This window comes from Gracilinanus agilis, chromosome 1 (genome assembly GCF_016433145.1).
Source record: "Gracilinanus agilis isolate LMUSP501 chromosome 1, AgileGrace, whole genome shotgun sequence".
Taxonomy (NCBI): Eukaryota; Metazoa; Chordata; class Mammalia; order Didelphimorphia; family Didelphidae; genus Gracilinanus; species Gracilinanus agilis.
In genome coordinates this window covers 248,929,921-248,955,134 of record NC_058130.1, presented here as the reverse complement: position 1 = coordinate 248,955,134, position 25,214 = coordinate 248,929,921, and the positions used below count along the sequence as shown (strand labels likewise).

The following is a 25,214-nucleotide window of genomic DNA, read 5'->3' as shown; positions in this document are numbered from 1 at the left end:
AGGAAGGAAGGAAGGAAGGAAGGAAGGAAGGAAGGAAGGAAGGAAGGAAGGAAGGAAGGAAGGGAAGAGAGGACAGAGAAAGGTAGGAAAAAAAGGAGGATGGGATTAAAGGTGGGAGGATTTATTAAGTATCTATTACTTGCCAGGCATGATGATAAGAGCTTTATATCTCTTCTGATCTTTACAACAACCCTAGGATGTAAATGCTATTATCTGTATTTTACAGTTGAGGAAACTGAGGCAGACAAAGTTTATTAACTGACTTGCCCAGTCACACAGTATCTCATTCATATTTGAACTCAGGTCTTCCTAACTCCAGCCCCACAGTCTAATATACTTCACTTGCAGCTGTCTCCATAAGAGCAGGGTCAATTTCTTATGGAAACTTTAAACCTCCAGATTCAGTCCAGAGTTAAATACTGAATAAATATCTGATAAATGGACGAGGATTTAAAAAATTTGAATCTCATTTTCACGTTCCTCCTTACTCATGTCCCAAAAGATTTAAAAATTCTGTCACATTTAAAATGTAAATTAAACTATTTGTTTCATTGTAAAGTCCTGGTAAGCACCTGGGGATAAACACACTGCTATGGGCTAACATAAGGATGTAATATTAAGATAAAAAATGAGGAACTGGACTAAGATACAATACCCTCAAGCCAACTTAAAACTGGAAAAACTCCATAATTTCACAAAAAGGAAAATTCAAGCCCACTAGCACAATACTCCTATTGTGGGGTGGGGAAAAAAAAAGAACAAATAACTTTAATCTCTATTCTGGAGAATGGAGATTAAAAATACATGAGCTAGAGAAAATAAGGAAGGCTTCAGAGAGGAGGTAAGATTTAAGAAAGGTACTGAAATATAATCAGGATTTAGAATAGAATAAGAAGAAACTTTGGCACTCCAGGCCAGGAGAATCAAATAAGGAAAGAAGGAAAAGGGTTTCTGGAATGGTGAGAGATAGGGAGGTAAGCCTGACTCAATGGGAGTAATTAGCTTCAGAGAAGAATAAGAACAACTACAATGACTTCCACCAATACTACCACCACACTATCACTATTACTATTAGTACTACAATCGCCATCATTACTACTACAATCACTCTTACTACCACCATCACTCTACTACTTATAGTACTTATATAGCACTTAAAGATTTTCAAAAGGCTTTACAAATATTATTTCATTTTGTCCTTAGAGTAGATATTATTATTATCCCTTTTTTATAGATAAGGAAATTGAGGCAGGGAGAGGTTGCCCAGTGTCTTGCTCAAAGTTATATAGAGAGCTAGAATGCATCTGACGCTGAATTTGAACTAAGGTCTTCCAGCCTCCATATCCATCACTGTCCACCATGTTGCCAAATGGTAGGAAAGAAAAGAGACCAGAGTGTGAAGGCCATAGAAGCTAAGCAAAGAAGTTTAGACTTGATATATTATGTGATAAATGAATCTCTGACTTCATTTATCCTACTGATGCACTTTGCAACTCAATGGCACCTTCCTATCCTCTATGATTCCTATCCACGTCTTTCTTCCTAGAGGATTCATCCAATATACTGGAGGCCTTCTCCTCTGGTTCTCTGTCCATATTATATGTATTAAGGCAACCCTGAGATAGTCCATCTGTTACCCTTCGCTCTTATTATATATTATATTTACATATATTGTATGTTTTAATTTTATATAATTATATATAGTCATCTATTATTAACTCCTCTATCTCCTTTTGCAGTCATACACATCCCTAAGGATAACTGATATGGCAGTTTTCAAATACAAATCATCACTGGTTATAAGCTACAGCCTCCTACTTACAACCACCATGAATCTTTCTATTTTCCTTTGAATCAAGTGCAATATGGGTTCTTCTGGGATCGTGGTGTTCCATGATTCACAAGCATGTATAGCATCACCTGGAGAATATTGGTGTTAAAAACACGGGCTTTTGCAGCAGCAGTTTGGTGCCATTTAAAGGACCACATAATTTCTCATATCCAACCTAATCTAATCTCCACTTCTGATTCAATGCTGGGTTCTACTCGACGTCTATTTAAGACTCAAAGACCAAGTCAAAGCTGCCTGTCTGACTACATATTACAATGCCTTTTCCCCCCCAATCCTAACTTTCCATTTTAGAATCAATACTATGTATTGCTTCCAAGGCAGAAAAGTGATATGGACTAGGCAATGGGGGTGTAGTGACTTTCCCAGGGCCACACAGCTAGGAAGTATCTGAGGCACATTTGAACCCAAGACCTCCTGTCCTTAGGCCCCGGTTTTCAATCCACTAAGCCACCTAGCTGTCCCCTGTAATGTGCATTTAAAAATATTTTCTGTAATATGCTTTAAAACAAGCAAAAAAATCTATTTAGACTAATGCTATCTAAAGGGACTGGTCTAAATATCCTAGGGTGGATGTTTAGACCAATCCCTTTAGAATAAATATAGATTTTATTGAGTCTTTGTCATGTCTTGGGGCTAGATGAAATTGGAGGCCACGTATAAGTGAGACCTTCATAGGACCAAAAGTGAATCCTTCTATGTAGATATCTCCAGGACACTGACAAATAGCAGAATAACATGATGGGTGTTATTAAAGGAAGATTAGTCTGACAGCAAAAACCTGGATATATTGGATAAAGGTAAAGTTCCTAAACCAGAAAGACTAGAAATTATTACAATAGTCCAGGTGTGAGGAGAGGATTGCCTAGAAAAGAGTGGTAACAGCTGAGATAGAGAAGGAAAGAATTCAAGATATTTTGACAACTATAGAACTTTGTGAAATGCTGATTAGAAGAGATAAAAGAGAAGGAATCAGACTGAGACAGCATAGTTAAGTAGAAAGAATACTGTATTTAGAGCGAAAAGAACAAAGCATGAACCCCAGTTTTGCCATTTGCTCTCTACATATCTTGGGACAGTCCCTTCAGCTCTCTAGGGTATAGTTTCATCATCTGTAAAAGCAGGTTAGACCAGACGACCTATGCAGGTGACTTCCAGATCTAAATCTATAATCCCTCGAGCCCAAGGATCCAGAGAACAGTTCAAACAAAGGCTCAGTTTTAGAGTTTTCCTCTGATTTGGAAAGAATATAAATATCAAAGTGAGGATGTGTTATGGGGAGGATGAAAGTTCATGACAGATGACTTTTCTTTAAAGCAGGAAAAGAACTTAAAAACCAAAAGCACAAGGCGTGAAGAAAGAGTTGAAATATTTAAGAAAAAAGGAAGCCAGGAAAGACTTCAATCTCTGGGCAGAGATTATTGAAGATCCAATGGGATAAAGAACTGATTGGCAGCAAATGAAGACAGACTGAGGGAGAGGAGCTTGAATTTGAAACAGGACAATTTTGTCTATCTCAAAGATTCTTACTAAGCACTAATAAATTTTAAATTTCAAGACAATTTTTGAACACTTCCAAGTCCCACCAAATCAAGATAAAATTTCCCCATTTCATTTCAGGAAATACCACTTTATTTAATCAAAAGTTTCCCCTAATATATTTACTGATAAGTTAAAAGGATAGGTTTATTTCTCCTTTTATTTGATTCAACAATTATTTACATATGAGGTACTTTGGTAAGAGCTGAAGAAAAAGCAAGGATAAGAATCTTTTTTAAAATTATTCTCATTTTAAAATCCATGTTCTAAAAGCATAGATGGCCCAACCTCTCAAAGATGTTAATTATCTAATCTTTTTGGTTCTGTTTAATGCACCTAGGTGCCAACATTTTATTTTTTCTTTCACTAGTCATTAAGCAGTTACAACTCTGAGCAGTTTTCCCTTATTTAACTTTGCAAGATTGCTGGATAATTATCACTTGTTTATATGGGTATATGATTTAGAGTTTTGGTTTTAAAAGATTGCTCTATTATAAAAATGAATAATATAGAAATAGGATTTGGGTGACAATATATGTATTACCCAGTGAAATTGTTTGTCAGCTCTGGAAGGAAGGAGAGAAGAGGGGAGGAAGACAACAAAAAAGATTGCTGAATAATAATTAATATTATTCAACAAGTCTTCCTTTCAGAAATTTCTATGCCTGACCCTTTAAAGCCCTTTCATTTAAAAAAAGGAATCACTCTTTTGCCAAGTGGTAATTGCTATGAAAATCACCATCCCTCCTTTTTTTTTGAGATGTAATTGTATACATAGATATACACAGTAATAAAAAGAGTTTATTCTTAAAGCCCCATGTCCAATAGTGGTTTGTACGTTTGCATGCATGTAGAAAGAAAGAATCTCATTTATCATCACTATCCCTCATGGTAACATTTCCACTGTCATGAGTTTTCTCAATGCTAATGTTTCATCCCTAAAATACACACACAATATTCTGAATAGTTATAAATTTTTTCCAAAATTTACTCTATGGTTTTTTCTATCAACCAGATCTGTGATTTCATCATTACATGGAAATTCTATGAGCATTTAATTTCTCATGTCCTCAAAAAATTCATAACTATGATTAATACCCATGAGTTACTGCCATGACAGCAGTAAGAAATGGGGTATTCTTTAAAGGATTTTTACCAAAAAGATAATCTGGACTGTTATTTACCTACTATCTATCTAATAGAGATAATGTCTGGACCAGTGATTTGTTTAATGCAAGGAGCTCATGGATATGAAAATTCTCATTACCAATGAAAATCAGCACCTCCTCTACAATTCAGATGTTAAGTGATTTAACCAGAGTAAAAGAGCCAGGATATATCAGAAGCAGAGCCCAAGCTTAGGCTCTGAGGCAAGCTTGATAGTCACTATGACCTGCTGCTTCTGCTAATGCCATTCAAAAATATTTTTTAAGTCACAAAATAAGCTGAAGGAAAAGCTTCAGATTTTAGTGGATCCTTGATAATTTGACTTCTCTGATCAAGTAAACTCAGATCTTGCCCTCCTAAATCTTGGTTACTCCTACCACATCATTTTTTTGGTAATACTTTTTTTAAACTTTCCCTTTTTCCAGTTATTTTTATTATTTGCCTAGCAAGAGAATCATAAATATATAAACAAAGTATTCATTTTCAAAAATCCATATTCGAAAATCAATGTTACTATAACCTCACATTTAAAAATATCATTTATGTGATAAACATGAGTGCATTTCCCATATCCAGAATCGCAGGCTTAGCCACTCTGTGGTTAATTTCCCATTTGCCCACCAAAACAAAGACCCATGTCAAAGAAGAAGCTAACGTAAGAGAGAGGTGGGAATAGCAAAAGAAACTCCTGGGCATTTCCACCTAGAAATCTTGCTGGCATCTCTAAGAAGAGGAACAGAAATAGATTTGCTGAGAAGTTAGCAGACAGAAGCAGAAATGCTGTTAATGGGAGAAGCCCAACTCCTTGATGCCTTTTTATTATACTAAAATATTTGTTTTGCTACTTACATTGTACTGCATATGATGCGAGAACAACTGCAGAATTAAGAGGGCAGATTAACCTAGAAGGAACGAAAAATATATATAAAATTAAATGATATATGGAATATAATAAAACAATCTATTCAAATATATATAATGGTGAATGACCCTTTTTATTGATTTTAAAAGATTTTCATGAATCATAATGAAGGCCGTTTTTGTTATAACTTCACTGAAAGAAACACTGGTTTGATATTAGTGTGAGGGGTCAGGCTAAGTTGCCTTCACATTATAAAGGCTAACACTCCTAATTTAGGGTACTCATAGTAAGTGCACGTAAGTAATGCAGCTGAAAGTGTCAGGCCTAGAATCAAGAAGATTCATCTTCCTGAGTTCAAATCTGGCCTCAGACACTTACGAGGTATGTGACTCAGTTTGCCTCAGTTTCCTCATCTGTAAAATAAGTTACAGAAAGAAATGGCAAACTATTCGAGTATCTTTGCAAAGCAAACCTCAAAAAAGGGATCTCGAAGGATCAGACATGACTGAACAACAAAAAATGTCATGTCAGGTTCAAAAAACAATGGTGGTAAGGGACCACAATAGCTTAAGATATCTCTTTGGATATCTCTAAGGTTTTTGAGTCTAGATCTATCATTTCATCTGTATAAGTAGCCTAGGGACTGAGAGGTGAGATATGTGACCTGACCAGGGCCCACAGACACTATGTCAGAAGCAAGACTTGAAACCAGGCTGGCCTAAGTCCAAGGCCAACCCTCAATCCAGTTACCATATATATTATAATCCAAGTCACATTGTGACAAAATGTAAAGACCCAGAAAATTCTTTAGAATAATAGCTTAAAAAACAAAATGACTTAAATGCTATTGGCTAGTACCAGTTTCCCTGAGAATAATTCATACATCTAGAAAGATAGAAAGTAAGTCATTGGGGAAAACCCAGTGGAATAGCTTGTTGGCTATGGGAGGGAGATGAAAGGAGGGGAGGGAAAGAACATGAATCATGTAACCACGGAAAAAAACATTCTAAATGAATGAATAAATAAGTTTAGTTGGTTTTTTTTAAGTACATCATTAGGAAAGAAAATGATTGCAATAAGGAATTCTTGGAGGCACAATGCCTCACAACTCCCAAATCTGTTATCTCTCACCCAAGTTTCAATCTGATTTGTCTAATTATCTCTTAAAAATTTTCACAGATAGTTCATCAGCAGATGAAATTTAACAAACCCTAAATTAAGGTTATTCTCTCCTCTAAATAAATTTTAAAAATTATTGTCTCTTAATAAATTTAAAAAAATTTTTTTTATATTGAAGTCTCTTCATGTTCTAAAATCAATGATCCTTTTATCCTTCCTTATCAATGTCTCTCTGCCAAAACAGTTCCTTCTGATTTTCTGATTTGTCATTTAAATCATCATTCTCTCACTTATCCAGGATCAAAACCACAGCTTTGACTTTTCTGAGAGGATACAGATTAAAGTCTTTACTGATTCCCCCAGGTAGCACTCTCCTGACCTTAAAATTACTCTATATGTATTTTTTTATACATTTTGTCAGCTGGTTAGCCAACAAGCATTTATTAGGTACCAATTGCATTCCAGAGACGCTGTGCTAAGCCTTGGGGATAAAAAGACAATGTTCAATCTAACAGGAGAGGCAATATTTGAGCTAAGTCTTGAAGGAAGTCAGGGCATTACAAGGATGGAAGACAGTACAAAGCCATAACTAAGAGAGATGAAGTGTCTTAATCAAGGAATTACAAGAAGACCAATGGAACTGAGTTGTAGGATTCAGAGAGGAAAATAAAGTATAAGAAGCCTGGAATTGTAGGAAAGGGCCAAGTAAATGAAGAGCATTAAATGAAGGAAACTATGAGTAAATTAGGTGAACACAGAATCGTATACCTGTCAGATCTTTGGGAAAAGAAAGATTTCAAGACCAAGCAAGAGTTAGAAAAAAATACAAGAGACCAATACACTGTGGTAAAATAGAATGTAATGGACTTCTGTACTAGCAGCAATGCAATGACCCAGGACAATTCTGAGAGATTTATGGAAAAGAACGCTACCCACATTCAGAGGAAGAACTACAGGAGTGGAAAGAGAAGAAAAGCAACTGCTTGAACACATAGGTTGAGGCAGACATGATTGGGGATGTAGATTCGAAACTACCACACCAATGCAACTATCAACAATTTGGAAATAGGTCTTGATCAATGACACATGTTAAAACCAGTGGAAATACGCATCAGCCATGGGGGGGGGGGGTGGAGCTCGGGAGGTGAAGGGGAAAGTAAGAGCATGAATTATGTAACCATGTTAACTTTTCTAAAAAATAAATATTAATAAATGTTTAAAAATAAAAAATGCAAAATAAATAATTTTGATTACATTAAATTAAAAAGGGTTTGTACAAATAAATCCAATGCAACCAAAATTAGAAGGGAAGCAACAAACTGGGGAAAAAACCTTTATAACAAAAACCTCTGACAAAGGTCTAATTACTCAGATTTGTAAGGAGCTAAATCAATTGTACAAAGAAATCAAGCCATTCCCCAATTGATGAATGGGCAAGGGACATGAATAGGCAATTTTCAGACAGAGAAATCAAAACTATCAATAAGCACATGAAAGCGTTCTAAATCTCTTATAATTAGAGAAATGCAAATCAAAAGAACTCTGAGCTGTGTGACCCTGGGCAAGTCATTTAACCCCCATTGCCCACCCTTACCGCTCTTCCACAAGGAGCCAATACACAGAAGTTAAGGGTTTAAAAAAAAAAAAAGAACTCTGAGGTACCACCTCACACCTAGTAGATTGACTAACATGACAGCAAAGGAAAGTAATAAATGTTGAAGGGGATGTGGCAAAATTGGGACATTAATGCAGTTGTGAATTGATCCAACCATTCTGGATGGCAATTTGGAACTATGCCCAATGGACTTTAAAAGACTGGCCCTTTGATCCAGCCATAGCACTGCTGGATTTATACCCCAAAGAGATCATAAGGAAAAAGACTTGTACAAAAATATTTATAGCTGTGCTCTTTGTGGTGGCAAAAAATTGGGAAATGAAGGGTTGCCCTTCAATTGGGGAATGGCTGAACAAATTGTGGTATCTGTTGGTAACAGAATACTATTGTGCTAAAAGGAATAATGGACTGGAGGAATTCCATGTGAACTGAAACAACCTCCAGGAATTGATGCAGAGTGAAAGGAGCAGAACCAGGAGAATCTTATACACAGAATATACTGTGGCACAATCGAATGTAATGGACTTCTCTACTAGCAGCAATGGAAGACATTTCTCAGAGACCCATGAGAAAGAACGCTATCCACATCCAGAGAAAGAACTGTGGGAGTAGAAACACAGAAGAAAAACAACTGCTTGATCATATGGTTCAATGGGGATATGACTGGGGATGTAGACTCTAAATGATCACCCTAGTGCAAATATTAATAACATGGAAATGGGTCTTGATCAGTGACACATGTAAAACACGGTGGAAATGTGTGTTGACTATGGGAAGGGGGTGAGAGGAGGGGAAGGAAAGAACATGAATCATGTAACCATGGAAAATTTTTATTAATCAATTAAAAAAATGAAGAGCTTTAAATGCCAGAGTTTATATATTTGATCTTGGAGGAAAAAGGGGGTTAATGGAGACCTTGAGCAGAGAAGGTTAGACCTACACTTCCAAAAAAATTACCTTGGCAGCTGAGTGGACAGGTAGTGTGGTAGAGAGATTTGAGACTGGAATATTGGCTAGAAGGTTAATAATACATATGAATAGTGAAGAAATATATGTAATAGTACATGGGAAAAATATAAGGGCCTATATTTTGATTATAGCTCTGTGACTGGAGATAAAGGAACATAGAAGAAAAATTGTTATCATTAAAGACAAGATCATTTGCTTTGAGAGTTGGTTGGGGGCTGTAATGGAAGCTTGATGTAAAGGTCTGAATGACAACTGTAGGGAGTATGACAAGAATTAAAGAGGGAAGAATAAAAGATTTGCCACACAACAGTTGAAATTGAAGTTGAAGATCCAGTTCATTTAGGAATTAGGTACTCATCTTCCTGAGTTCAAATTTGACCTCAGTCACTTACTAGCTGGGTGACTGGGGGAAAATCACTTAAATTCTGTTTGTCTCAGTTTCTTCCCTTGTAAAATGAGACAGAGAAGGAAATGGCAAGCCATTTCAGTTTCTTTGCCCAGAAAATCACAAATGGGGTCATAAAGAATCAGACGACTGAAATACAACTGAATAACAACAGGAAAGAGAAGGGTAGAGGGATGACCCAAGGTTGATGGTTAGTATGGTAAAAAGAAAAAAGAAAAAAAGAAAAGGACTTGAGAGTAGAGGACAATGCACAGTGGAAATGCTTAAGTTTAAAGGGGGTTAATATTAAATTGAGGCTAAAGGAGTTACAGACTGCAAGATCAGAGAATGGAGAGGCTGATGGGTTGAATTAAGGATGATGAAGAGATAGGAAGAATAAAGCAGATGGAGGAATGAAGGACAGAAGTTACAATGAAGTTTAAGACACAAATCTTGAAGGCATCTGAGGAGATAGAACTCACAAGAGTTGGGAAAGATGTTGGAAGTGATATTAATGTGAATGTTAAAGTAACCAAAAACATGTGCTGCCATCTTTCTTTTTTCTACTGGCTCCTTCCCATATGATGGAAGGCTTCCATATCCTTGCTACTTACTGTCTCCTTCTCCACTGAGCACCCACATCATTCTATTAAAACAGTTCTTCCAAAGTTCATGCATGATATACTGACCAAGTTAATAAATATTTATTAAATGCCTACTATGTGCTAGACATTGTGCTGAATGCTAGTTTTTCTGGGACCATCTTCTTTTTATAGAATCTAACACTATCAACCATTTTTCCTCCTACTCAACACTACTGTCGATGGATCTGGGACTCTGGTTCATGCTCCTCCCAACTCTTTAAGGAGAGTGTTCTTCAAGGGATCATCTTCAGACCTCTTCTCTTTTCACATTCTCTTGCTTAGCAATCTCAATGCTCCCAAAACTTCAACCACCATCTCTAAAAGTGGATAACTCTTAAATCTATCCCAATAATCCTGACCTCTCTTTGGACGTCTACAACTCTATCTCCAGCTTATTAGAAGGCATTTCACTTCCACCCAGATGTCCTACTACCAAAAAAAACTCGGCATGTACAAAATTGTGTTTATGATCTCCCCCAGATTATCAGATCTGAACATATCAATTCTTTTGTTCAAAAATCTCTGAGGGCGGGGCAGCTGGGTAGCTCAGTGGATTGAGAGCCAGGCCTAGAGACGGGAGGTCCTAGGTTCAAACCCGGCCTCAGCCACTTCCCAGCTATGTGACCCTGGGCAAGTCACTTGACCCCCATTGCCCACCCTTACCAATCTTCCACCTATGAGACAATACACCAAAGTACAAGGGTTTAAAAAAAAAATCTCTGAGGGCTCTTTATATATTCCAAGTAAAATTCAAATTACTTTCCCTGACACTCAAAACCCTCCCCCCATCTGGTGCCACTTGACTCTATTCTCAAGTCATATTACTCCCCCACCACTCTATGATCAAGTCAAACTGAACTACTCTTTAAAGTTCATGCTCTAAAACAAAATCTCTAAGTTTGTCCTGTGATCAGCTGGTTCCATGCCCTTGTGTTGTTCACCATGCCTGAAAGGGCTTCCCATCCCCTACTCTGCAAGGACCAAATCAAGAGAGGTAAAGATGGGAGAAGATGTAAAGAAGTTTCTATATACAGAGCTTCTGAGAGATAATTTTTGATTTTTCTGAGTAGATATTTAATTTTTGCCTATCCTTTAAAGCCCAATTCGAATTTTCCTTCTCTCCATGAAGCTTTCCCTGATCTGTTTCCCACAAGCTGTATTATGATTTCCTTCCAAAATCTCACATGGAATTTGGTTATGCAATTCTCTAACCCACTGTATATTATAATTATCTGTATTTATATCTTAAGCCTTCTATGAGGTTCTATGAGCAAAGGAACAATGTTATATCTAAATTCTTGAGCTCACCTATCACCTGGCGGTCCTATAGCATGCACACAGAAAGGGCTTAATAAATGTTTGTCAAATGAATGAAGAGTCATCCAGGGTTTCACCTGAGAGTCATCTCTGAATCCTCCCTCATATTCCATATCACATCAGTTTCCATATCTTGTTCATTTTATCTCTATAATATCTTCATGTTTCTTTTCATGTCTACTATTAAGACCCTAGCTCATGTCTTTTTCACCTCTCATATGTACTATGGAAATAGCTTTATATATATAGTTGAAATAATTTTGCTAATGCAGAGACCTGACCACAGTACTCTTGCTCAAAAAACACTTAATGGTTCCCCATTACCTTCAAGATAAAATACAAACTCCCTAACCTTAAATTCAAGACCCTTCTCAACCTGATTCCCACATCCTTTTCCATCTTCTCTACCCCAGAATAATTAGCACGATGACGATAAGAAATGTTCATTTTGTGTTGTGTTTGCATCTCAGCACTTATCAGGCTGCCCAGCACATGTCCTTTTACATAGAAGCATTCCCAATGCTGAGCCTTGCACACAGTAGGAGTTTAATGGATGTTTATTGAACTGAATTACAGCATTTTCTATCTGTTTTCTCTTCCCAGAAAGCCTTTTTCCAAACATAAAACATCTTTGGTGTGACGCTCAATTATCAGGCACTGACAGTCAGAAATCAGACAAGATAATACTGTATAGCCTCTCAAATGACTCTAGTCCTGCTGTTATTTCCCCCAAAAAAGAAAAAGAAGTCAAACATAGGCCTAAAGGATGAAGGAGGAACTCGAAGGGGACAATTAAGATGTCTACTCTTCTCAACTGCTTTCACTCCACCACACCTACTTTCTCAGTATTTTCTTCTTGGGTTTCTACTTTCCCTTTTCCCAAAAAGCATTCCACAAAGGTATTCTGGGTCTCTCACTCCTTCCAAGAGTTTCTTAAATTTTTACCTAAAATGTGAGAATCTGACCAATTGTAATAATCTAATTACTCTCACAGTGAATAGAGCACCAGGCCTGGAGCCAGGAAAATTCATTTTCCTGAGTTCAAATCTGGCCTCAGACATTGATCAGCTATGTGTCTCTGAGCAAATCTCTTCACCCTTTTCCCCTCGATTTCTTCATTTGTCAAATGAGATGGAGAAGGAAATGGCCAACTTGATCTTTGTCAAGAAAATCCCAAATGGGGTCACAAAGAGTCAGACAAGACCGAAAAACAACTGAACTACAACAAAAACAGGGCCTTAGAAATCCAGGCAGATTACAGAGGTTTAGAATTACCATAGTTGAAACCTTTAAAAAGAGGCATGACTATAACAAGTAGCACTCAAAATATAAAGATCAACTCCAACAGAAGACCAAACAGTACGTAGTGTTAAGAATGTTTCTTTGAATGAAGATTCTTCATTAAATGAAACTGCTGTTAAAAAAAAAAAGTAACAGATGAAAAAGCTATTCTTCTCAAAATATACCAATTTAGGGAGAAGGGAAAAAAATGGAAAATTTTTCATTACCTTCCTTCGAGAATATCCATCTTCAGCTGCAAGAAGTATAAATGCCTATGAAACAAATTTAAAAGTAATATTTAAATTTAAATAAGTGATAGTGACTTGATAAGAACAAAATCTGCCCTTTAAAAATAAGGATAATTGCAGAAATATTTTTCTAACAATATGAAACTATTCTTGCCTATATTTGTGATTTTTTTCACAGCTAAGCTATACACCACCAACACTCTTACTGTAAAGCCACCCTAGTTTTTAGAATATTCTTCCCTTCCAGTTTTCCTTTTTCCTCTTTGTTCTTCTCATTTTTCATCATACTCTATCTTTCTGTTCTTTAGGTCTTCTAAGAAAGGAATGACTGTTGGATGGTCAGCAGCTGGTTGCTTACCATGTCAATAATGTTCACCATTATTTTTTTCCCATGTGAACATTCCCTTTCTTTCTATTTCCACTAGTTCATTCTTTATCTCTCTTTCTTTATATAATAGAAGCACCATTTATGGCATGACAAAGCAATAATTGATGAACTTGAATGGTCATTTTATATATATACACACACACACACACACACACACATATATATATATATATATATATATATATATCTGAAAAAATATTAAAAATACATTTAAGAAATGGTGACCCAACCTTCATCTGAAGATTTCCAGTGAGGAAGAACTCCCTGTATCCTGCTATCCCCATTCTACTTCTGCATGACTCTATCAGTTTTTAGTAAGTTTTCCCCCCAACCCCTTACCTTAAACTTAAATTCCCTTCTTGCCCATTTTACCCATTGGTAAAAAATTCCCTTTTACCCATTGGATTATTGTTTTGTCCTTTGGGACAAAGCACAACAAGTTAATCTTTTTTCCATGTGCTAACTTCTCAGACACTTAAAGACAGCTCTCATGACCCAACCACTAAAGCCTTCTCAAAACTTAATATTTCCAATTTTTTTTAAACTGATCTTTATATATCATCAACTCAAGCTCCTTTTTGCTTATTGCTCTCCTCTGGACAATCTCCAGCTTATCAATCTGTCCTAAAATATCATGTCCAAAATGGAATACAATACTTTAGATGTGGTCTGACCAGGGCAGAGTGCAGAAGAATTATCACCTCCTTATTCCCGGAAACTATGCTACTGCTAATTGCCAACTCAGATCACATTAGCTTTTTTTGGCTGCCATTTATAACCCTGTTGATTCCCACGGAACTTCAAGTTCTTTAAAACCCCTTAGATCTTTTTTGGATGAACTACTGACTAGCCACATCTCCCCCATCTTGTTCTTATGAAGCTTATTTTTTGAACCCAAGTAAAAAGACTACCTTATTGCCCATCAGTATTCATCTTACTCAATTTGGTCCAATGTTCTAGGGTGTCAAGATCTATCTGAATCCTCATTCTGTCAATCACTATGCTATCTTGCCCTCTCATCTTTGTGTAATCTGAAAATTTGATAAGCATGTCATCTATGAAGTCTGCTGCAAACCCAATTATTCACTTTAAGCCTTTTAACCAAATTTCTAATAGAATCCCCTGAGGGCATGTTTGCTTTTTCCATCATTCTAATTCAAAATCAATATGTATTTTGATGAGCCAAGCAGTTACTTTTTGAAAGTTAACCACTTAATGAAAACTATGATTAACTCCACTTAATTTTACCAGAACAGAGGCAAGAGCATGATGCTTACACAAAAGACACTTTGCTCCTTCTCTCAGGCAGCTGAAAAGAAGTCATTTTCAGGACAAAAAGGAGGATTTCCCCTCAGAATCATACCTGGACACAGTATATGCCTACTAAAAATGTCGACAACAAATGACTTTTAGAAAGTATTTCTAATTCCTAGCTGAGTGATCCTGGGCAGTTCACTGAACCCCTTCACTGCCTAGTCCCTACCGCTCTTCTTCCTTGGAACCAATACACATTATTGATCCTAAGACAGAAGGTAAGGGTTTTTAAAAAAAAAAAAAAAAAGCAAGAAATTATTAGCTTTTTGGGGGGCTGCCATTTACAACTGTTGATTCCCACTAAACTTCGAGTTCTTTAAAACCTCTTAGATCTTTTTTGGATGAGCTACTGACTAGCCACATCTCCCCCATCTCGTTCTCATGAAGCTAATTTTTTTTTTCTGAACCCAAGTAAAAGGACTGCCTTACTTCCCATCAGTATTCATCTTATTCATGATGGCCCAATGGCATCTTGGATAATCTTAGAGTCTACACAACCTGGACTCAAGTCTTGTCTCAGATATATGCCAGCTAAATGGCCCAGGGCAAAACACAAAAGCTCTTGATATTCTTGGGCACTTCTCTAATTCTACAAATGACAGATAAGTCATCTGAGATTTGCATTGTTAGGGGAAGATAACAAACTAAGAAGTTCCTTACATTCATGAGATCCCTAGTCTCAACAATGACAAATATTTATTTCCTGATTTATCCTCCGAATGAATGAAATTAATAAGTAAAAGTGACTAGTCTGTGAAGGCAAACTCAATTTAGCCAGGTACTCTTTCATATATTTCTAGTTATAGTTTTCTGTGTTACTGGCAGCATACACAAGATTTATAGGTGGGTATTCAATACAGCAAGACAATACATGGATATCTATGCAGTCTGTCTAAAGGAAGACATCTAATAACATTGATGTTTCTTAGCTAATTGACTTCACAATAGGTTTTATCTCTCTGGACTAGAAAACAAATTCTCCCTTCCAATAAAGACACACTAAATAATGGATCAGGATGAATGCCACATTGACTCATCTACATTAGTCAACTAATTGCCTTGGATATTAGGCATGAAGTTTAAAAAATAAAAACATTAGTGAATACTAGAACAGATGTATGATCACGTGATCAAAGATTTAGTTAGATTTGCTTAGAAAGCTTAGAGGTCCTCTAGTCCAACCCCCATCATTTGATGGATGGGGGAATTTAAAAGCTCAGGGCCATACAAAGCTAGAAAGTGCTGGAGGCAGGATATAAACCAGTGATTCCCAAAGTGGGCGCTACCGCCCCCTGGTGGGCACTGCCGCGATCCAGGGAGGCGGTGATGGCCACAGATGCATTTATCTTTCCTATTAATTGCTATTAAAATTTAAAAAAATTTAATTTCCAGGGGGATAAGTAATATTTTTTTCTGGAAAGGGGGTGGTAGGCCAAAAAAGTTTGAGAACCACTGATATAAACCAAGTTCTTTCTGACTCTAAGAGATTGGATATCAAAACTGCTATTTTTATTCCTTATTCTGTATATAGAATTTTATAATTAACTGTAAGCAAGTCAGCTGTCATATATGACCCTGACATAAAGTTGTAGAAAGGGATAAAAAACAAAAGAGTATCCTTATTGCTCAACATCCCCATGAAGATGATGGAAGGGATTTACTTTAGGATGCTGGCACACATGATAGCTGGTTCTATCGCTCTCTTTTGTACAATCCAGATTCAAAATGAATAGTTAGCTCCAGCATCTGGCCAATATGGCAAAAGACTCACTTGCTAAAATTGAATATGGATGAGAGAAATGATGGCAGAAGGGGAAAAGAAGAATTTTGGCAAATTTTTTAACATGTAAATGTGCACAAATATCAGGATGTCCAAGTTCAGCTGTGCCCATTTTAACACTTAAGTTATGAGATAATTTCACTATTTATATTACCTATATTATTTATATATTTATATTCAATAGTCAATTTATATATTTATATTCAATACATTCAATATTTGATATATTTAGGCAATTATTTATGTTTATATTCAATATTCAATTCAATAAAATATTTAATAAAAAGCATGGGCAAGACGCTTACCCCTAACTGCCTAACACTTACCACTTTTCTACCGTGGAACTCATACTTAGTATTTGATTTTAAGACAAAGGGTAAGAGTTAAAATAAATTTTTTAATAATAAAAAGCACTAAAGTATAAAAGTTCATCAATAATTTTATAGAGTGCCATTGTTACTATCTGGTCATCATTGCCATTATCTATCCAGAAAATACCAAAGAAAAAACATTTTTTTAAAAGTCATGTGGGAAACATATGACTTTGTTAAATCATATCTATCTGGGGGGCAGCTGGGTAGCTCAGTGGAGTGAGAGTCAGGCCTAGAGACGGGAGGTCCTAGGTTCAAACCCGGCCTCAGACACTTTCCAGCTGTGTGACCCTGGGCAAGTCACTTGACCCCCATTGCCCACCCTTACCAATCTTCCACCTATGAGACAATACACCGAAGTACAAGGGTTTAAAAAAAAATTAAATTAAATTAAATTAAATCATATCTATCTGGAATTTAGAAATGCATTCTTTCAACATAGGGACACGTGGTCATTGTTATCTGGATTGCTAAGTGATGGCCTTCATTTATGACTTTCTGTGGGGTTTATGTGTTTATCCAAAGTAATATATCAAATATAATTAGTAATATTGGATTTTCTTCAAGGTTGGAAGTAGAAAGGAAGTGGTTACTGAAAATCAAATAGCAATTTTAGAATGGCAAAATTGGCTTGTTGGCAAATCAAACTAATTAACACAATCTGATGAATTACCACATGGGAATACAAATCAGAAAACTGGAAAAAAAACTAGCATGTGTCAAATCATATCCTGTCATTGACACCCCCCCCCAAGAAATGGCAACCAAGAATGACCAGACTATAAATGACAGGAGTCCAAAGGGCAAAGAAATTCAAAGGATGATAAAGAAACATAGAATCAAATGGATAGGATGTCTTTAAAAAAGAATTATAATAACTTATATTTATAATACACTTAGAGGCAGTGTACTATGATGGAAGAAATACTGGACACTGAGTTTAGAGGATCTGGGTTCAAATTCCTTATTTGCCACTTGCTACATAAGTAGCCACAGACAAAGCATTTAAGTTTATGGATCTCAGTTTCCTTATCTATATAGGAAGAGAATTAATCTCAGCTCTAAAACTATAATCGTATGATAGAGTGTTTTTAGGTTTACAAAATATATACATTATCTCATTTGATCCTCATAACAACCCTATGAGGTAGGTGCAATTTTATCCCCATTTTACAGATAAGGAGACTGAGATAGAGATGAAAGGACTTGCCCCTAGTCCCACAATTAGTAAGTGACATAGCCTAGATTTGAACTGACATCTTCTTGACTCCAAGCCAAGTGTTCTACCCATTATGACAGCAACCTAGCATCTAACTTAGAAAGATTTTTGAGATTTAGGGTTCAGTACAAGAATCTTGAAGGAGGCCCTTAGAACATTTTATTTTTTTAAACAAAGCACAGAACACTAGCTCTTTTTAAGGTGCTCTATCCAAACCGTATGTTTCAAAATTGTAATTCATGTCTCTCTGTCTGACTCCTTTTTTTTTCTTTTTTCTTTTAAAAAAAGAAAGAACCAACTTGTTCAGTTGGGTTTGTCCCCAAACTTCCTTAACATGGATTAACCATGGATTCCAAAAAAACCAATTTCTCAAAAGTTCTCATCCAATGGACCAAGAATATTACACTGAAACCATCAAGATAACATGGAACCAGTAATAAACATCAAGATTTGCATTGAAAATTCAGCTGCATCAAATATGAAATCTGTTCAACTTGGCTTGGCAGCAATTGATGTGGAAAGAGATCTGGGGAATTTGGTTGACCAGAAGTGTAACATATGTGCCAGCTGTATAATGTGGTTACTTAAAATGCTAATGCAATCTTAGGCTGCATGAATAATGTGCAGATGACAGGAATGGCCCCACTGTGCCCTGGTCTGGTCAGACCACACTGCAAGTACTACGGACAGTTCTGAGCAACATATTTTAAGAAGGACAGTGAAAAACTGAAATGTGTTCCAAAGGGGCCAATTAGGATGGTAAGAGGTCTAGAAACTCCTGCCTAATAGGGCATGATTGAAGTAAATAGATATGTTTGGCTTGGAGAAGGCAAAGAGGAGAGACGACAGATGATATTTGAAGGCTCGTAACAAAGAGGGAATAAACTTATTCTGTGTTGTTCTAGGATCAAAGCCAATGAATTGAAATTACAAAGGAGTTTAATGTAATAAGAATTTTCTAATAAACAGAACTCCCCCAAAGTAGAACAGGTTATTTCAGGTGTCAGTTACTTAAGGCTCAGTTTCCTCTTTTGTATATTTGAGAAGGATGTTTCCTGATATTCTTTTAGCTCAAAATACTATAATCCTAGGAGGAATTTAAGGATGCAATACTATCTGACAAGGAAAATGTAGAAAGGATTCCTCGTTCCATGAGAGATGAAAATAAATAATTTCCAAGGACCCTAAAATTCTACCGGTCTATGACCTAAGTCCATTATGTACCTCCTTGCCCATGACACCCCACTGCTTTCAGCTGATTACCAAAAACATTTAAGTTGTAACAGAACTATCAGGAACGAGCCCCATCTCTCTGTTTCTAGGAGTGATTCAATTTTGCATTCATCATCTCAATTCACAAAACCTTCCCTGAACACAACTGACAAACTATAAGACCTCCTGGCACGAGGATGTAAAATCAAAATCAGTGAAATAACAGAGAGTACTAAAACTTGTAAATCTAACTGCCATGCTGGATAGTTCTGCATGCACAAAAGAGAAAAATGGTTCCCAACCTGCCCCTTCCATATTGTTTTGTAATGAGTTTTGGTGAAATATTTGGCTATCTTGAATTTAAAGCGTTACAAAGACAATTTGGGGGATGTCTTTTTTTATCAAAGTTCTTGGATATGGCCTATAGTTTTTTCAATGTATGTGTGATAACCTTGTATAACCAAGGAATCTGCCAGTTCACCACAATGCAAGTGTCATTTTCTGTAAGGAAAAACAATCTGTCGATGTCAAAATTAGACTATTTATAGATAGGGAGGGGGTAAAGGCAGGATGAGTTGTAGTTAAATATTTAATAGACATTATAAATTAATTCTTATCTTTCAAGTACATTCTCTACCCCACCTCAAACAACCCCCATCAGGAAAATCCATCTGAATTCTTAAATAAACTGCCAAAAACAAAATAAGAAAACAAAGAGACCTAATACTTGGAGAAAGGTGATGGAGATTGGAGAAAAGAGAAAGTCTGCCACCTCCTCTTTTCCATATGCTGACGAACTACAAGAGAAGCTAGTCATTGGCTCAACTGCATTTCTAGCTTTAATAAATTATAAATCTGGTCTGGAGCAAAGTATCCATTATAATAAAGATTCTACTAAAATGAAACAATTTGTATATGTCCAACGGGGCTCATTATAATGGAATATGATAAAGATATAATAGTAGAAGAGGCAGAAATTTACCTTCTTACATTCAAATTTTGGTAACTCTTAAACTAATTTGCATTCTATGAGCACATACTTGAGAGAGCTAACTAAGAAAGCTAATGATTTAAAACTAACCACTTAAAAGTCACAAAATGATCACTCCATATAGAAGTAAGAAAGTCAACAATTTTACATGATTAAAAATGTTTACCTGATATATTCATTTAGATTGTATGATAGCACTTACATTTTGTTTTAAAGTACTAAAAAGAGCACTTAGTATATTACTAATTTTTACATATTACACAGAAAAATATAAAAATACATTACCTTGTTTGTTCTTGCTGCAATGTGTTGGGATCAGGTATAAAAAATCTTACTCGAAAATTCAAGGTACATGGGAAAGGTCCTACAATATTTTCCAAAAAGAAATTATATTTTTCCTTTTTTAAAAATGCATGCAAAGTTCTGATTCTTCCATAAGCAATACGAACATTTGTTATATAGTACAATTGTTTGGTTCCTTCCACACTCACAAATAGGTTTGTTTCAAATGCTAAGTGTATACACTAAAAGCAATTTTTAAAAGCCTGTGGCAACAGCACATGGAATGGTAAAGTGTTTTTCATCAATTCCCTTTTAAATAAATCATATGGATCTGTGTTCAAACAGCACCCTCTATTCTCTGCATCATTCAAAAAAAAATCCTAAAGATAGTCTTAGCATGCAAAATTCTCAATAGCATTTCACCCTTTTCAAAGCACATTCCTTTATACAAGTGCATTCTCTTATTCAATATTCACAAAACCTCCAAAATACACAAGCCAAGGATCATTATCCTCATTTTAAAGATGAGGAAATGGGCTCAGAGAGGGTGATATGATGTGTCCAAGGCCACAACAAGTTATCATTAGTAGCAAGACCATCATAAAAACCCAAGTCTTCTGATTTTAAGACCAAGGCTCCTTCCACTATGCTATGAGAAAAGGATTTATAAATATATGTGACATATAAATATATATAAATATATAAATATATGGGTACGCTTACATATATTTATGTATCTTTACATATACAAACAACACACACCAACTTTTCCAATATTATCTTCAATGGAATACATGACTTACTTAAATCTGCTATTGTACATTAATAATTCAATAATTATTTCAATTTTAAATTCAATAATAACTTAAACCAATAACAAATTAAACCATACAATCTTACCACTGACCCAAAAATTCTCTGAATGGATAAAATAAATTAATCAATAATTCAGAAAAATGTTTTACACAATTGACTGTGTAAAATCTTTATCAGATTGCTTATCATCATAGGGAGCAGAGGGAAGGAGAGGGAGAGAATTTGAAACTCAAAAAAATTTTTTAAGTCTAGTGTTAAAAATTGCTTTGGCATATAATTGGGGGTAAAAATACTATTTTTAAAATGAATTAATCAATGTTTTCTTTTGCTGTATATAGTGGCAAAAGAAAATTAGTTTGTCCTACTAACATCCTATAACATTTTCCATGACTCTACAACCTTTCTCAAACCATCAACAGGTATTTATCATGCTTTCTCTATGTGTCTAGTATTCTCCCATCCGCTCTCATTTGCAATCATCAATCAGTATACCAAGTCTCATTTCCTCTCACCTGCTTGCCTATTCACGCATTCTCCCCCCTCCCCACCCACCCGCAAACTACAAATTCCTGACTTCTCTCACCTATTAATCTAATCTTTTCAGTCTTGGTGTTTCTGAGCGTGCCCCTAAATTTTAATATTTTTGGCCTTGGTATTTCTGAGCACACCCCTTAATTCTAATTTTTTCAGTCTTGGTGTTTCTGAGAGCACCCCTTAATCTCTAGGCTGACTATCTGTCATCTCAAGTGTCTCCCTGTATGCGTCTTAATTTCTATTTCTGAACGTCTAGATATTGATGAGTCAGTTTATAAATATGTTTCTGTACGATTTCATAGAAGGGAGGCTCTGAAATGAGCTTGTTTTCATTTTTCATCTCTAACCTCAGTCCCAGGACCATGTCTGGCCTTTGATAAATACTTGCTGATTGGCATGTTTCATGAACAAATTATGTAAGTGGAAAAAAATCTATCCACTCATCTAGGAATTGAGTATATTTCTGCATAGATGCATGAGTTAATTATGGGAATTTCTGTGCATCTATCTTCGCATATATGGAGATGAACTATTTACACACAAGCTCCATATATACACACACACATATATATACATATATACACACTTACGAGTATATATCTATACATACATATTTCTATATACACATATACCTTCATAGGGGGATCCTGTGGGGAGAGGAAAAATAGTCATAATGATGAGGATAATAGCTTGCAGGTACATAGGACTTTCAGATTTGCAAAGCACTTTATATATATTATCAAATGTTTTCTAAACAACCCTGTAAGGCAGATGCTATTATTATTCCCATTTTATAGAGGAGCAAACCAAGATTGAAATTCCAAATAGCTTCTAAGTGCCTGAGGCAGGATTCAAACTCAGGTTTTTCCCAACTCCAAGTCCAGCACTCCATCCAAGGCACAAATCTGCCCCAAAGATACTGGAGGTATTCATGTAATCATGTGTTTGAAGCAGGGTTTGTGTACTGGGTGGGAGAGAGCTCACCGACATACATCTATGTTGACAAAAGGGTGTAAAAGAGTCTAAATGTATGGGGGGGGAGGAGGGGGAAGGGAAAAGAGAAGGGAGTGATATTGCCTATTTCCCACATTGGACTAGGAAGGATTAATTAGTTTGAAGCCTGGTTTCCTTGAGTTTAGCTGATTATATTCTTTTTTCTCCATTTTCTTTCTCCCATTTATTTGCTAATCTTACTCTCCTCCATGAAAATTTCCTTCTGGGACATCAGCTCAATGACTACCTCAGATGAATAGGAATGCAAATATCATATCCAAAACAGTTAGCATATAAAAAATAGAGCATGGCAATATTAATACTATCAGATTAATAAAAACTATACAAACCTTTGAGTTGTTTTCGGATTGGTTTAGTGGATTCAAGCCATCTCTGTCGAATAAAGAAATTTAAATTTTATTTTTAAATTTTTAAATTTTAATAAAAAAAAACAGCAAGGCTGTTTCAAACAGATTGTACTTACAGGAGAATCCATTGCATCTTCACCATGTTGCAAACCAAAATATTCTTTTTCTGTTATACCCAAGTGATTAAAAGCCATATCCAAGAGAACTTGACCAGTATCTTGTTTCTAGTGGAAAAAAAGAGTGAATTTTGGAAACTTTAAGATTTTATATTTTGTAACCAAAATCAGATTTTATGCCAATTTAGGATGATGAACATATTTTTTAAAATTCATATTTTTCAATGCATTACTCCCCCCCAATTTCCATTTTCTAGTCTTTCTTATGGGGAATGATTCTCTGGGAGAGAAAAGACATGCACTAAAAAATGTGGATAATAAAAAAAAGTCAAAATTGTTTGTTTTAAATAATTAATTTTGGGTGTAGTGAAAAGAGAATTCTGAACTAGGAGTTAGAAGATATTTGCATGACTCACAGTTCTACAACTCATTTTTTAACACATCTTCCTGAGCTTAAATTTCTTCCCTGTGAAATGGGATAACAGTACTATTATTACCTATCTCTCAAGGACTGTAGTGAAATTTTAAAATATATGTATATATTTCTATACATATGTATATTTGCACTTCATTGTTATAAAACATGTTCTATATATTGAATTATTAGTATATGTTATATTATTCAATATTATATTATAATATAATTATGTATATAGTACTTCATGGTTACAAAGCGCTTTATGGATATTATAACATATTATATAGTACTATAATATATAGTCTAATAATATTATATCTATCAAGCGCTTTGTAACCATGAGGTGCAATGTTTACAAAGAACTTTATAGACATTATATTATTAGGGTATAATATAATAATTATTCAGTATAATTACATATCTATTTTGCTCTTCATGGTTACAAAGCACTTTATTTCTATAAATACATATGCATCAAAAAAGTACTTTGTAATCATGAAGTGCAAAATACACAAAATTATTGCTATTTAAATGATTAATTCACTGCATACATAGCAACTCAGCATAGTACCCAATTTTTGTTGTTCGTCATTTTTCAGGCATGTTTGACTCTTCATGACACCTTTGGGGGTTTTCATGACAAAGATACTGGCATGATTTGTCATTTCCTTTTTCAGCTCATTTTACAGATGAGGAAACTGAGGCAAATCGTGTCAAGTGATTTGCTCAGGGTCACACAGCTAGGAAGTATCTGAGGCTGGATAGGAACTCAAAGATGAAACTTCCTGACTCCAAGCCCAGCACTCTTATCTATTGCACCACCTAGCTGCTCCACAGTGCCCAATACTTCGGCAATTTTTAAATTTTAAGAAGTCAGTAAAGTTTCTAAAATTTTAGAGCCAGAAGGGCAATTTGGAGATCAATTCTCCAACCTTCTCACTTCCATGATAAGGAGGTAAAAAGCCAGACAGATGATATAGCAAGTTAGTTACCAAAAGAAATCCAAGTCAATTTCCTAGAAAGTTCAATGCCCTTCACTATTTTGTCTACAAAATCTGTTAGTTATTTTCTCCAAAATGAGTCAATCTCAATAGCAGAAATGCTCTTATTTCTTAATCATCTGACAGTTTTGTATTTGTGGGCTTTCTAAATTTTAGTACAAAGATTTTAATATATTTTCCCAAAACAATAAGACTTCTAACTCTACTTGATTGCCAATTTTATATTCATGTGATGAGGAGGAGGAGGAAGAGGATGATGATGATGATGATGATGATGATGATGATAACTAAAATTTCTATGGCATTTACTAAGTTATAGTTTGGGGAAACTGTAACGCAATGTTACTCCCAAACTATTTCTGCTTTTCAATGTGATATATTCTAAACTTAAAATTTTAAGAATTCGGGGGGGGGGG

The 25,214-nt window shown here is 35.5% G+C and overlaps 1 protein-coding gene across 1 annotated transcript in view; it reads right to left on the bottom strand.

Annotated features, from left to right (window-relative positions):
- The window catches only part of PTPN3 (protein tyrosine phosphatase non-receptor type 3), a 256,184-nt gene that overhangs the window by 154,141 nt on the left and 76,829 nt on the right, over positions 1-25,214 (bottom strand). The window contains exons 3-7 of the mRNA XM_044679539.1: positions 23,380-23,487; positions 23,246-23,288; positions 20,556-20,634; positions 12,975-13,019; positions 5,405-5,457 (exon numbers count right to left, since the gene is read on the bottom strand). Coding sequence (XP_044535474.1) covers positions 5,405-5,457; positions 12,975-13,019; positions 20,556-20,634; positions 23,246-23,288; positions 23,380-23,487 — 328 coding nt within the window. The remainder of the gene's footprint in view (positions 1-5,404; positions 5,458-12,974; positions 13,020-20,555; positions 20,635-23,245; positions 23,289-23,379; positions 23,488-25,214) is intronic.